Source organism: Chionomys nivalis, chromosome 24, assembly GCF_950005125.1.
Source record: "Chionomys nivalis chromosome 24, mChiNiv1.1, whole genome shotgun sequence".
NCBI lineage: Eukaryota > Metazoa > Chordata > Mammalia > Rodentia > Cricetidae > Chionomys > Chionomys nivalis.
Window position 1 is genome coordinate 13,724,537 of NC_080109.1, and position 12,457 is coordinate 13,736,993.

Consider the following 12,457-nt stretch of genomic DNA (forward strand, 5'->3'; position numbering starts at 1 on the left):
CCCCTATATAACAAATAGTTTCCATAAAATGAGTCAAAAATATAATTTTTAAGTTATGAATCAGAGAGAAAGAGAGTTGTTTCCCCCCCTCCGAAGAGTAAGTCTTTTTCCACAGTCCACGGTAAATAAAATTTAGGCGAGCGACAATTAACGTCGGTAATTTTTTCCGCAGAACTGAAAAAGTGATAATCCTTTGTTTTTCAAATTAGGAAATGCTTCCCAGGGTGCTAAATAATCAAGGGCATGGTGCAGGGAGTTGTAAAGAAAAAGAATAAGAATTTTGAGACCTCAGAGAGGAAACGAAATGAAACTGCGCCTGACCCGGCTCTAAGAAAACACCTTAAAAGCGGATCTGGCGGGGGAGCAACTGTTCAGGAAACAAGTTAAATCGACCAACCCCTTGTAGCGGGAAATGTCTTCACGGGAGTCGGCTTTGACTCCGAGGAGCGAGTAATAGGGTGAATTACAGGGACGGGCACTCGGTAAGGCTGGCTGCCGGTCAGAAAGATCCTAAAAGGAGGTATGGGAGTCCAGGGAGCTGTAGGGAAGCCCTGCTCGCATCAGGCACGTGAAGCCAGGATGCCCGCTTGTGCAGCTGCAGCGGCCTCAGGGAGAAAGGGGTGTGGGACCGGAATGCTGGAGTGATTGCTGGGCCTGTTAACCGGAGAGCGCCCGATGCCGGGCAGGAGACCAGGGGTCATCTGTGTAGGGTCGAGCAGTTGGGGTGCCCACCCGGACGGAGCGAGGCTGTAGGGTTGGATACTCTCTGAAGATACCCACCGACTCGGATTGCAGTGCACTTGTCCGTTTCCTCTTGGCCCCGCCTCCGAGAAGTCTATCCAGATCCCCAGTGTTTTACTAAGTCGTGACACCAACGCAAAATCCACGCTTAATTAAATTAATTAGGGATTCTTGTCAATCCTGGATTAATGGCCAAGAGCACCGCGGCCGAGGCTATCAGAAAACCCAACCGCCAGGACCTGCCTCCTCTCCCCGCCCCCTCTGGTCCCCTGCTTGCCCTCCCACTCCAACCCGGTGGACTCCTGCCTGGATCCTCCATCCTCAATATTCGCATTCATATTCATATTCTCTCTCTCTCTCTCTCTCTCTCTCTCTCTCTCTCTCTCTCTCTCTCTCTCTCTCTCTCCCTCTCTCCCTCTCTCCCTCTCTCTCCCCTTTTCCTCCCTCTCTCTCTTCCTCACTCCCTCTCCTCCCCACCCCAGGTAGTGGCGCTCCTGCTACCCGCGAAGGGGTTCACTCAGAGTTGCGAGGGGAGGTAATTTACTCAGAACAAGGGGCCGCCTTTAGGAAGTATAAATAGTGAGACTTCAAGAGCTGCGTCGCTATCAGATCTGAACTCTCCGCAGGAAGAATTGTCAAAGATCTTAACATTGAACACGCGCGCTCCGGCAGGGAAGCATCAGTTCCCATTTCCCTCTGGCGGCCCCCGCCCCTTCACTCCTCCCCCCTTCCCCCCCTCTCCCCTCCTCCTCTTCGTCCTCCTCCTCCTCCTCCTCCTCTTACTTCTTTTTCTCCTTCTACTTCTCTTCTTTCTTCTCCTCTTTTTCTTCTTCTTCCTCCTCCTCCCTCTCCTCCCCCACCCCCTGCCCCATTGATGTGTTATTATTGGGGGGGCTGGAGCAGTAAAAAAAGAAGGAGGAAAAAAAGAGCGGGGCTCGGCAGGGAGAGCTTAAGCGCGAGGCTGACCGGCAGCGGCCGCGATGGAAGAACTTACAGCGTTCGTCTCCAAGTCTTTTGACCAGAAAGTGAAGGAGAAGAAAGAGGCCATCACGTACCGGGAGGTGCTGGAGAGCGGGCCGCTGCGTGGGGCCAAGGAACCGGGCTGCATCGAGCCGGGCCGCGACGACCGCAGCAGCCCGGCAGTCCGGGCGGCCGGCGGAGGCGGCGGCGCGGGAGGAGGCGGAGGCGGAGGCGGAGGAGGCGGAGGAGGTGCTGGAGGAGGAGGAGCAGGCGGAGGAGCTGGAGGAGGGCGCTCTCCCGTCCGGGAGCTGGACATGGGAGCCGCGGAGCGGAGCAGGGAGCCGGGCAGCCCGCGGCTGACGGATGGTAATGGCCTGTCCCCGGTCGCGGTTCCCCTTCCCGCTTTCCCCTGTCCTGAAGGCGAGAGAGGACCCGGGGCCCAACCGGGAGGAGGGCGGCAGCGCAGAGAGCCCTGGACCACAGCTTTAGAAGCGACAGGAATAGTGAAGGGTTAGGAGGCCAGACTGCTCAGTCGTGGGTGGGGTCCTCGCGTGGGAGAGGACGTGGGGTTGTGCGCATCCTTCGCAGTTGCTCCGGTTGCACCGAAATGCATTTTTTCGCGAGCGGAGGATGGGGCCCGCGCTGCGGGACAAGGAAGTTTGCCTGGCCCTCTGTGAGAGGGGGTGCGGCAAGGAGCTCGCCAGGAGACCAGTTGTGGAGAGCGTGTAGTCCCGAGTTTGCCCGAACCCCTTTTCTAGGCCTAGAGGAGAGAGGGGGAAAAGAGAAAGAGAAGAACCACTGTAGGTTGCCCCTTCTTTAGAGCTGCCACCAAAACCCCTATAACTCTGCAAAGCCCCCTAAATCTCTGGATCTTGGGAACCAAACCTCGCATTCTCGTTGAACTGTTAAGGTAGAACGCGGCCAGAGGTCCAGGCCAAGCTGAATTTCTGTCAATGGAGTCTGTGGGGTGTGCTAGGGGTGGGGGTGGGGGTGCACTATAGACAGAATTTCTTTACTGCCTAGGATCCTGCAGTACTTCAGGAGTGTGTGTTTGTGTGTGTGTGTGTGTGTTGGTGAGGGTATCTTTTTGGAGCCAGCAGTGTTAGAAAACGGCTTTATCAAACGGCAAAGCGTCTATCAATTCGAAGTTTAAAATTAATTTAGCACTCGGTACTGCAGTAACTGGTGTGCTGCCATATTTTTCCAATTAAGAAAATATGTGGCATGCGTAGAATCACAAATTTAAGCAAGCAATTAGCTTGTTTATAACACGGTCTGTTCCTGTTTAGGCCATTAAGTGGAAAGTCGGGGGCGAAAGAGACATTATATTAAGTCTATTAATCAACTTGAAATTTGGACTTGTTTCCCTTTGAAGCCCCTAAACTTTGAGGGGTATCTGCTCTGTGGGTGACAACAGACAAAAGCCTTCCTCTTCTCATCTGAAGGATATGTGTTCCTGTTTAAATTTTACTACAATGTTAGCGAGAGTATTTTCCTATTGAATTGACCCCCTGATGTTTGCTGTGACCTTATCTACTTCCTTCCTGGAGGAAGGACAAACGTCCACAAATTGAGCAGCAGAAATACAGGCAACAAATAAGATTATGGTGTAGAAAGCCAGGCTGGGGCGCGATGTGGCGGTTCATCTTCTTCCAGTTCCGGGACAATGTCCTTCTTAATTTGGAAAGTGACAGGATAACTGTAAAAGGGCCGAGAGGAACCCCTCAGGGTTCACAGCTCAGGGACTTGGGTTAGATAGCCCACCAACCACAAGGTCTGAAAGCCTGGATGTGCCGATTCCTAGGGCTGTTGACTTCCAAGCTCAGAGCAAGTGTTAATTTCTTTGTAGCTTGGCTCTTTCCAGACGTGATTTTTATTTTTCCTTGTTGATCCGGATCCTGGGTTGGGAGGAATCGCAAACAGACTCTACTATCTAAACTTAGCTTTGACACTGGACACCCGTCTCCAAATCTGGAACAGAGGATGAAGGTTAGGTGGACCTTATATTGATATGGGCCTGACTTTGACACTCCGCATCGGAGCCCTTTGGCATACATGCATATCATCCCTCCTATGACTCCGTTTGCTCAAACTGGCAGAGCTCCTATCTTTTACGTGGAAGGAAAGAGCCGCAAAGTAGCAATGGATGTGTGCAAAAAAAATTGCATATTTTATTAAACATCCGAGCTGCTGGATGCATGAAAAGGTTTTAACAGCCAATAGAAACCGAGGAATGTTCTTCTTGAACCTGTTGATCTCAGTGGGTTTAAGCTTTTAGGGTCCAGCTTTGGTTTCCACCGGGGAGGGAGAAGGAGAGGACAGATGTACGGGGTGGGTTTTGCTGACCACCAGAGTCTGTCTGGTTTGCCGCCTCTACCCTTCTGGCCCAGCGTGGGCGGCCAGTCCTCCAGGCCGCCAACATGGCGTGGTTGCCTGTGTCAATTCGACCCGGGTCTGGCAGGGAGTACAGGGACTGTCTAGCTGCCGATGGAACCATCCCTAAGGGTCTGGTCGGAGCCCTTGTGCGCGCGGGGACGTGGCTTTCTGCGCCTCGCAGTTCCAGTGTCTCGTTTTCCCGCTGCGACCTTTCAGCCAGCCCAGTTGTTCCTAAATTAGACCAGCAAGTTTGCGGGAGGCAAAGGGCCAGAGGCAGCAGAGGCTGGCGGGACAGTGGAACAGCCCTCTGGGGATGGCTGGCTTGCGAGGCCGTTGCGTGGCCTTGCCGCGCCCTTTAACCAAGATCGCGCTCTGCGAGAGGCCGGCTCGACGCTTTTGATTTCCGTGAGTGCATGGGGCAGTGAGTGCCAGAGGGTCAGGAATGCTTTTGGTGTTGGCAGAAGAAGGGAAGGGTACTAGGTAGAGATAGATTGAGCTGAGACTACAGTTGAGTTGGGTGGCTGCAAGCCCACCTTGTCCCCCAGGCAGCAGTAGAGACATGACTTTGCGGGTCTCTCACCGGGTCTTCATGGGGATCCCCATCCCGGGTGTTAGGAGTCTCTAGCCTTCCATTGGACAAATCTGGTAACCGGCTTGTCTTGTTGTTTTTGTCCGTGTGTGTGTGTGTGTGTGTGTGTGTGTGTGTGTGTGTTGGTGCGTGCTCCGACGCACGTGTGGTCCGTCCGTGGTCCCCTCTCCAGTGTCCCCCGAACTGAAGGATCGCAAAGACGATGCGAAAGGGATGGAGGACGAAGGCCAGACCAAAATCAAGCAGAGGCGAAGTCGAACCAATTTTACCCTGGAACAACTCAACGAGCTGGAGCGGCTTTTCGATGAGACTCACTATCCAGACGCTTTCATGCGCGAGGAACTGAGCCAGCGACTGGGGCTTTCTGAGGCCCGAGTACAGGTACCCCACAGCGAGCAGAGGGAGGCTGGGCCCAGAGAGCAGAGCCCTGCACCTAGGGTTTGCCGACAGCTTAGGGGAAACACGTAGGCTGCTGGTGCAGGTGTCTAGTGTGCGGTGAGAAAGCTGGGGAAGGATATCTTTGCTAGATTTCTTAGTTTCTAAAATGGATTTTGATCCCCGTAGCCCCTTTCACCCCTAAGCCAACATATGTTCGCTGAAGAAGAAAGCTGCGCTGGGCTTGCTCCCAGAGTTTCTATTAACCACACCCCCCCTTGCCTCGTGCTGTCTTTAATGTGGTTTAATCCTAATGGGCCTACTTTTATAAGCCTTAAAAAAAAATCCCACAGAAAACGTTTTATCTCTGAAGCCTTAAAAGTTACAACGAGTATTTTGCTCTCTGGAGTTGTGTTTCGTTGAGGGTCTTGGGCTTGCCAAACGGATATACCAATTAGGTTTATAGATGTACGGACTATAAAGAAAATTAGCATCTGTTAAGTGCAAAAATTTACAGTGTCTGTTAGCGGGTCGATCTCTAACCGGGTGTGAAACAGAGTACACCGAATGTATTTGGCCACCCTTTTTTCCTTCATTTAACCAACGCAAAGAACCTAAATGCACAAAACTCCATTTTTAAAGCAACGTACACATCTTATTATTGATGTTTGCAAAACCTAACCTTCAGAAAATGCTCATATCACATGAAGTAAGAATTGCACCTTTTTTCATTATTGGTTGTTTAGGCGAATGTAAAACCAAAAAGTGAGGTTACGGATAATCTAAAGGTGGAATTATAAACACACGTACATATCCTTCCAGCTTTATGGGGAACAAATTTAAACGTTTCAGATTGTATTTCCGCTCAAATAATAAAATTGGGGGAAAATGATGGTCATTATTTGTTTGAACACATGGAGCAGTTTTAGCCTAGAACATCTGCAGCTGTTACAAAGTATCGCTGTAACAGATACTCCCTGGGTCTCTAGGCAGAGAGACCACCATCTGTAAGGAACTATGCGCAATTCTTATGGGGCTTCCCCGCATCTTGTAATAGGATCAGGGGGAAAAAACAGAGCAGTAACGTGGACACAGGAAAAATAATAATAGGCCTCCTTGGTCATCACGACGTCAATCCCAGAGCCTTCCTTTTTAAGCCTGTTCTGCTTTGCAGCCTGCGCTGAGCTCTCTAGAGACTCCGCAACCCCTTAAAACCGTGATAATTATTGCAGCCATGAGTAATAGTATCTCCATTCCAACTCTTCTAGGGGGAAAAAAAAGAGTCAAGAAGCCTCAGGCCATGTGAGTCACACAAAGGGTGGCACCCTGGCATGAAATCCACCCTTCCATTATACTCAATATCAGGAGAATTTTTGAAGATTTACATTGACTCTGGCACTTGGTTTCAAAAACTTATCAGAAAAGACTCTGAAGCAATATTTCCCTCTTATGTTTTTTTTTTAAAAAAAACATTAATTTGTGAATCAATCAATATTCTGTGTTATTGGAACTGGAGTATTAAAAAGCAAGCCTTATTTGAATTTTAAAAAAAAATTAAAAATTCACACTGACTTGAAAAGTTGGCAAGTTATTAAAGAACACCATATCTAGTATCCAGGGATTACTTGATTCATACCCCACCTCTCCTGTCTGTGGCACACTTGTGTTTTTTTTTTTAATGAACTTTATTGCTGCTCTTTTTTCGCCCTCATACTTTCATTTAAGTTACAGGAGCTATTTTCTGGAATCTTTCCTACTGTCCTAACTGCAGGCAGTGGCTTTTTCTATAGAAGCAAATTAGATTATCATGATAATGGCACAATTATTCTGCCACTGTGTTACACTCTGCGCACAGAGGGACAGAGAAATTCTAAACTTCTTTGTAGTGAGGCTTATATGACACTAATTACCTCCCCTCCCCTGCATCTCCCTCCCTCCACCAAAATAAGAGTCATTATTTGCTTTACTGTTTGGGTTTTTCTTCGGAGATGAAGCTAATTAATATTACAGGCTATTACTGAGTCCATTCTTCTTGGGTCTTAACTGGGTAAACATTTAAACCCATTATCACATTGGTGTCAGGTACCAGGGAGTGTTTTAGGCCCCTGGGACTCTAATGTGGAAAGATGAAACCGGAACTAATAGTAATTTATCAAGGAACAATTTATCTTACCAAGAGTCTAGGAAGTCTTTCTATTTTATACTTTATCTACATTTCTCATTTTGAAAATTGAGGCTGTTTTGTATGAATTAAAACTTGCTCTTCATATCCCAAGACTGACCTAAACACTACTATTTTTTTTATTGCACGACTATAATTTAAGACGTTAAGGTGTTTTGAATCACTGAATTTTATGTGTGTGTGTGTGTTTTTTTTTTTTTCCTCCCTCTCTCTCTCAACTTGTAGGTCTGGTTTCAAAATCGAAGAGCTAAGTGTAGAAAACAGGAGAATCAGCTCCATAAAGGTATATCTTATCATGCATTTTATTAGTAAGTAAAAGTGGGGAGTGGAGGGATATTGCACTATCAGAGACAAAAACATCTTAGGGATGCAGGCAGGACTTGATTTAAGCGAAGTTTCTGGACAGTTAATGGAAGTCCTAGTACTTTGAAATCAGCTGCAACTTACTTCATTCATAGCAGCAATTTAGAAAAAAAAATGACATCCTATTCCTACTAGAATCCATTCTATCTTGCTATCACTTGGCAGCTTGGGGATTTTGACAAGAAATGTTGACCTCACCTCTTCTGTTTCATTTCCCTTGTTGTTGTTTTTGTTTTTGTTTTTTTTTATAGGTGTCCTTATAGGGGCCGCTAGCCAGTTTGAAGCTTGTAGAGTTGCACCCTATGTCAACGTAGGTGCTTTAAGGATGCCATTCCAGCAGGCAAGTACAACCTAGCTTCAAGCTGTTTTTCAATGTAAAAAGGCCTGGATGTTTGTTTGGACTGTTGAACAGACCCTGTCTCTGAGCCCCCGATGCCCATTCAGTTGAAGAACCCATTTCAAGACTGTATAATGATCCCACTCTCCTTTAAAAACCTATACAGTGCCATGGCCTCAAATACTCAGTGTTCTCTGTTTTCATGGGGACCCCCGAAGGAGCCTGAAGGCAGTAACCTGTCCTTTAGAAAATGCATTTAAGATTACACTTGGGGAGTAGAAGGAGCAGCCTTTGATTAGAATTTCGTCAAATCAAATACAGAGGCCACTCCAAGGGTGTTTTGAAAGCAATCCTCAAAATATTCTTGCTAGGTGTCTTCTACCCCCAGTCACATTCAGTGTCTATGGTAGAAGACAAATAAACACAGTGATTCCCAATTCAGACTTATCTTCAAAAATCTGTCCTTACAAAAAAAGGCTTCCTCTCTGATAGAGAGCGAAGACTTGGTCTTCGCAGGGCTGGCTACCCTACCTCAGCTATCCCTTTCTGAGAAAAAAAAAAAAACCTTTAGAACAACTTTTTTAAAGGAAAGCCTGCAGCAATGATTTAGTCCTGGGAAATCCCCGTGTTCAGAACTCCCCACTCTCGAAGCCCGAGGGCAAAATACTTTCCCTGACCTTCGCCATCTTCAGCAGGCATCCCTGCTCACCAAGACTGTAATGCCAGGGATGAGCTCTCCACCACCAGTACCCTGGACTGGGAGACTCCAGGTGATACCCATCTAGGGAGTATTAGAATTAGAGAGAGCTGAGTGTCCCCACCTCCCTAGAAGACCCTGGACCCTGATGGGAAGCCCTTTGAAATAAGGGGAGTTGTGGGGCAGGGGACAGGTAGAACTTACTAAGACACTGGTCCTACTAAGAAGGTAGAGATCTTCAGGCCAGTAGAGTCAGCCTCAGCAAGAAGACTATTAGGAATTTAGACCAAGTCCTGCTGACTTGGGGTCAGCATTGAAACAGGATCCTCAGGAATAGTTGAGACCTGCAGATGGCAAGAAAAAGTTATGTATTTTATTTTAGTAGTGTGTCCAAGATGTTTGTGACAGAGACAGGAGGAGGGCAACAGTCTTTAAACACAACCTTTTCAAGATATCGCTAAGTTGAGGTGGTGTTGCATGGGTACCATATCAAGGTATGGTATCAGCCACCAAGTCCCCGAAGGGGGCCATAACATTCCTGCAGACAGGGATGAGGGACCCAAACAAACATGTTCTTAATGACCTGGGGGTAGTGATGGGGTGCCCCAGATGTAGCAAAACCAAAAACCTATAATACCCTTCTCCAAACGGATGTTTAGCAAAATGTAGCTTCCCTGTCGCGCACCCCAATTCTCCCCATAGCCAAGTTGGACGCCGTTAATGTTCTGTTTCTATTCTGTTGTTACCCTAGGATAGTCATTGCAACGTGACGCCCTTGTCCTTTCAGGTTCAGGCGCAGCTGCAGCTGGACAGCGCCGTGGCGCACGCGCACCACCACCTGCATCCGCACCTGGCCGCGCACGCGCCTTACATGATGTTCCCGGCACCGCCCTTCGGACTGCCGCTGGCCACGCTGGCCGCGGACTCGGCCTCCGCCGCCTCGGTGGTGGCTGCCGCTGCCGCCGCCAAGACCACCAGCAAGAACTCCAGCATCGCAGATCTCAGACTAAAAGCTAAAAAGCACGCGGCCGCCCTGGGTCTGTGACGCCGACGCCGGCGCCACGGTCGCTGGAGCCTCCCGAGCGCGCAACCCCGCACGCCCTCCCGCGATCGGCTGCTTCTCCCGCACCCGCTTCGGACCGCCTAGGCCCGCCCCTTCCCCGCTGACTGCCTCCCGTTTCTTTCTGCTCCCTGGATTCCCAGGGCCGGACTCTGCGTTGGACCCGGGATCCCATGAGGGCCACCAGCCCAGGGGCTCTTGGGACTAAAATTCGGCTTTGTAGGAGCGGGTTTGGATGAGTCTGGCTAGAGCCTGGACAAAGGAGTGTGGGAACAGTGAGAAGTGGATAGCGGCAAGACTGCGGCGATGGACTCCTACAATGAAATAAAATCGTGCTAACAACAAACGAGCAAAAACAAAAAGAATAGAGAACAAACTAGAGAGAAAAGGAGAAAGGGAGCTTGTTTCTTATGGCTATTTGGCTGGAATTAGAAAGAGAACGACGAAGCAAAACAAGTCTAAAAATTATTTTGTACATAAAAATACGGAAAAAATAACCTGGATGAATCTTGAGAGAAAGGGGGGAGGGGTTTACCAACTAAAATGTATGTTTTTTTAATGGTCCAAGAAAGCAAAACAGAAGGAAGAGGTATACTTATTTAAAAAAAAAATTAACATGAAAAAAATGCGCAGCTGGGAAGTTCACAGGTTTTGAAGCTGACCTTTTTCTGCGAAGTTCACTTTAATACGAGACATTTGATAAGAGAGGCGGGCCTCCTTTTACGTTGAATCAGATGCTTTGAGTTTAAAAACACCATGTATGGAAGAGCAAGAAGAGGGAAGACGGTGTGAAAACGAGGAGGAAAAAAAGACGTTAATACAAGAAAAAAAAGTGATGCCACAGACAATGATTCCTCTGAAAAATTATTATGGCAGAACTGTCCAGACTGCTGACAGTAAATTCTGGTTTGCATGTTACTTGTATTCCATTGATGGTGTCCCCTCCCTCCCCACACTCAGTGTGCACTCTCTACACCTTCGTTCTCAGTGTGGAAAGCGTCTGGATGTGAATCCATATCTAATTTGTCCGGCCTCTAATCCCAAGGGGCAAAGGGAAAAAGTTGGAAGGGAGTCACACACACTCTAGAGTCTTCCAAGAAGATAGAGACGGTTAGCAAAATACAGGGAAAAGAAAAAGAGCAAAGGAAGCCATGAAGGTATACAGCCGTGCATCGTGCTAGACGCGTCGTCGGTTCCCTCCCGTTTCGTGAATTCCCCTTGCTGATTTCTTGAAGTCCTGTTTGAGGATAATGCTTTATTTCCCCCTCTCTATCCCGTCAAATCCACCGTAAACGACACCCAGCTAGGTACAGACACTAGGTTTGTGTATAATATGTTGATAAACACGAACAAAGTTTATTTTGGCTATAATGTGTGAACTAATGGTTGACTTTCAGCATTTGCATTTTATCTCACAAAGGTGTATTCATTCAAGTAATCTTTTTATTTGTTTCAATTCATGTAGCTATTTAAACAGGGACACCTTGGGCTAAGCAACCTGTAGTCCAAATTCTCTAGCAAGCCTGCCTAGGACTTTTTTCCCCCTTTTAATTTACAAGAAAGAGGAAAAGCTCTTCTTACTGAACTTCGGTATGCGTTTGAGCTTTGTAACTATTTGTTCTCCATGAAAACAAAATTATTTATATTTGCCATATTTTTTCTAGTGTATTAAGTTATTTTAAACAAAAGATGCTGTTATGACGTGTTGTCAGTACAAAATGTTTCGGCTCCACTTCTGTTAAACCATTTAAATAAGTGCCAAGTTATTAACCGAAGACACTTTGCGATCAATTGAATGAAAATAGTATTGTTTCATTTGATGGGGTTCGCGTCATCTTTGTTCTTGTTACTATTAAAATATCCGGGATACTCTTCCTTCTTCCTTTTTGATGATATACTCATACACACACACACACACACACACACACACACACACACACACACACGTTGGGAAGCGCTTCCCTTTGCTCTTATGTGAGGTAATCAAGGTACCCTGAGAAGGGTGGCCCTGGGGATCCCTAGCACTCAGAGCAACTCCTTTGGCCTCACATTAAATACCTACTATGAGACCAGCTTATGCTAAATCAACAAAAAAGAACAGATTAGAAAAACAACAATAACAGAATCCTCCACCCAAGACGTTTTGTTCTCCTTCTTCACTTGGCTAGACTTTCACCCTTAAAGTTTGTTTGGGTCATTTGGGGAGAAAGAAAAGAGGAATCACGCAACTGTCCCTGGGTTTGTTATATATGGCATTATCAACAATCGATCCTCGGTCGCCTAACTTCCTGGAGCTGCTGGTTTGGAAGTCAACTCTAAGCAGGAGCGAGGCGTAGAATCGCGGGGAACAAAGCAACACCCCCCAACCCGCCTTCAGTTTGGCTTCAGTCGCCCTCTTCCAAATGCTCCATAAGCTTGAAGATGGGCTCCTGTCCTGCCAGTGTGTGTGTGTGTGTGTGTGTGTGTGCGCGTGCGTGTCGAGGGGGAGGGATGTTTGGGCTTGTGTTTGCGTGGAGGATGAAGAAAGACCTGGAAGCCCAGTCCCAGCCAGGCCTGAGTCCGGAATGCCCTTTCTTGCACCCGCCTGGCTCCTTAGAGAGAAGCCCTCAGCGGAGGTCGCAGATGTCCTAGCATCCCCTAGTGTCACGAGTTGGCAGATAGTAGTGACCCCCTACGGAACCCGCTTGACGCTCTACTTTCCTCGGGGACTGAGTTTGCCTTTGAAGCTTATTCACAGACTAGACGTGGGGAGAGAGGTTGATCTGTCCCTCAGCTAC

At 47.9% G+C, this 12,457-nt stretch overlaps 2 protein-coding genes across 3 annotated transcripts in view; one reads left to right on the plus strand and one right to left on the minus strand.

Annotated features, from left to right (window-relative positions):
- Rsrc1 (arginine and serine rich coiled-coil 1) overlaps positions 1-1,893 on the minus strand; it is a 284,228-nt gene extending 282,335 nt beyond the window's left edge. Inside the window, exon 1 of the mRNA XM_057756995.1 lies at positions 1,797-1,893. The gene's annotated coding sequence lies outside the window, so the exon portion shown is untranslated. The remainder of the gene's footprint in view (positions 1-1,796) is intronic.
- On the plus strand, positions 1,500-11,540 carry Shox2 (SHOX homeobox 2). 2 transcript variants are annotated; one of them, XM_057756996.1, is made up of 5 exons: positions 1,500-2,067; positions 4,839-5,047; positions 7,449-7,506; positions 7,838-7,926; positions 9,372-11,540. In XM_057756996.1, the coding sequence occupies exons 1-5, from the start codon at positions 1,722-1,724 to the stop codon at positions 9,663-9,665; spliced, it is 996 nt and encodes a 331-aa protein (XP_057612979.1). In that variant the 5' UTR covers positions 1,500-1,721; the 3' UTR covers positions 9,666-11,540. The 2 variants fall into 2 exon arrangements, with proteins under 2 accessions (XP_057612979.1, XP_057612980.1); XM_057756997.1 differs by having other exon boundaries at positions 9,408-11,540.
- The last annotated feature ends 917 nt before the right edge of the window (positions 11,541-12,457 follow it).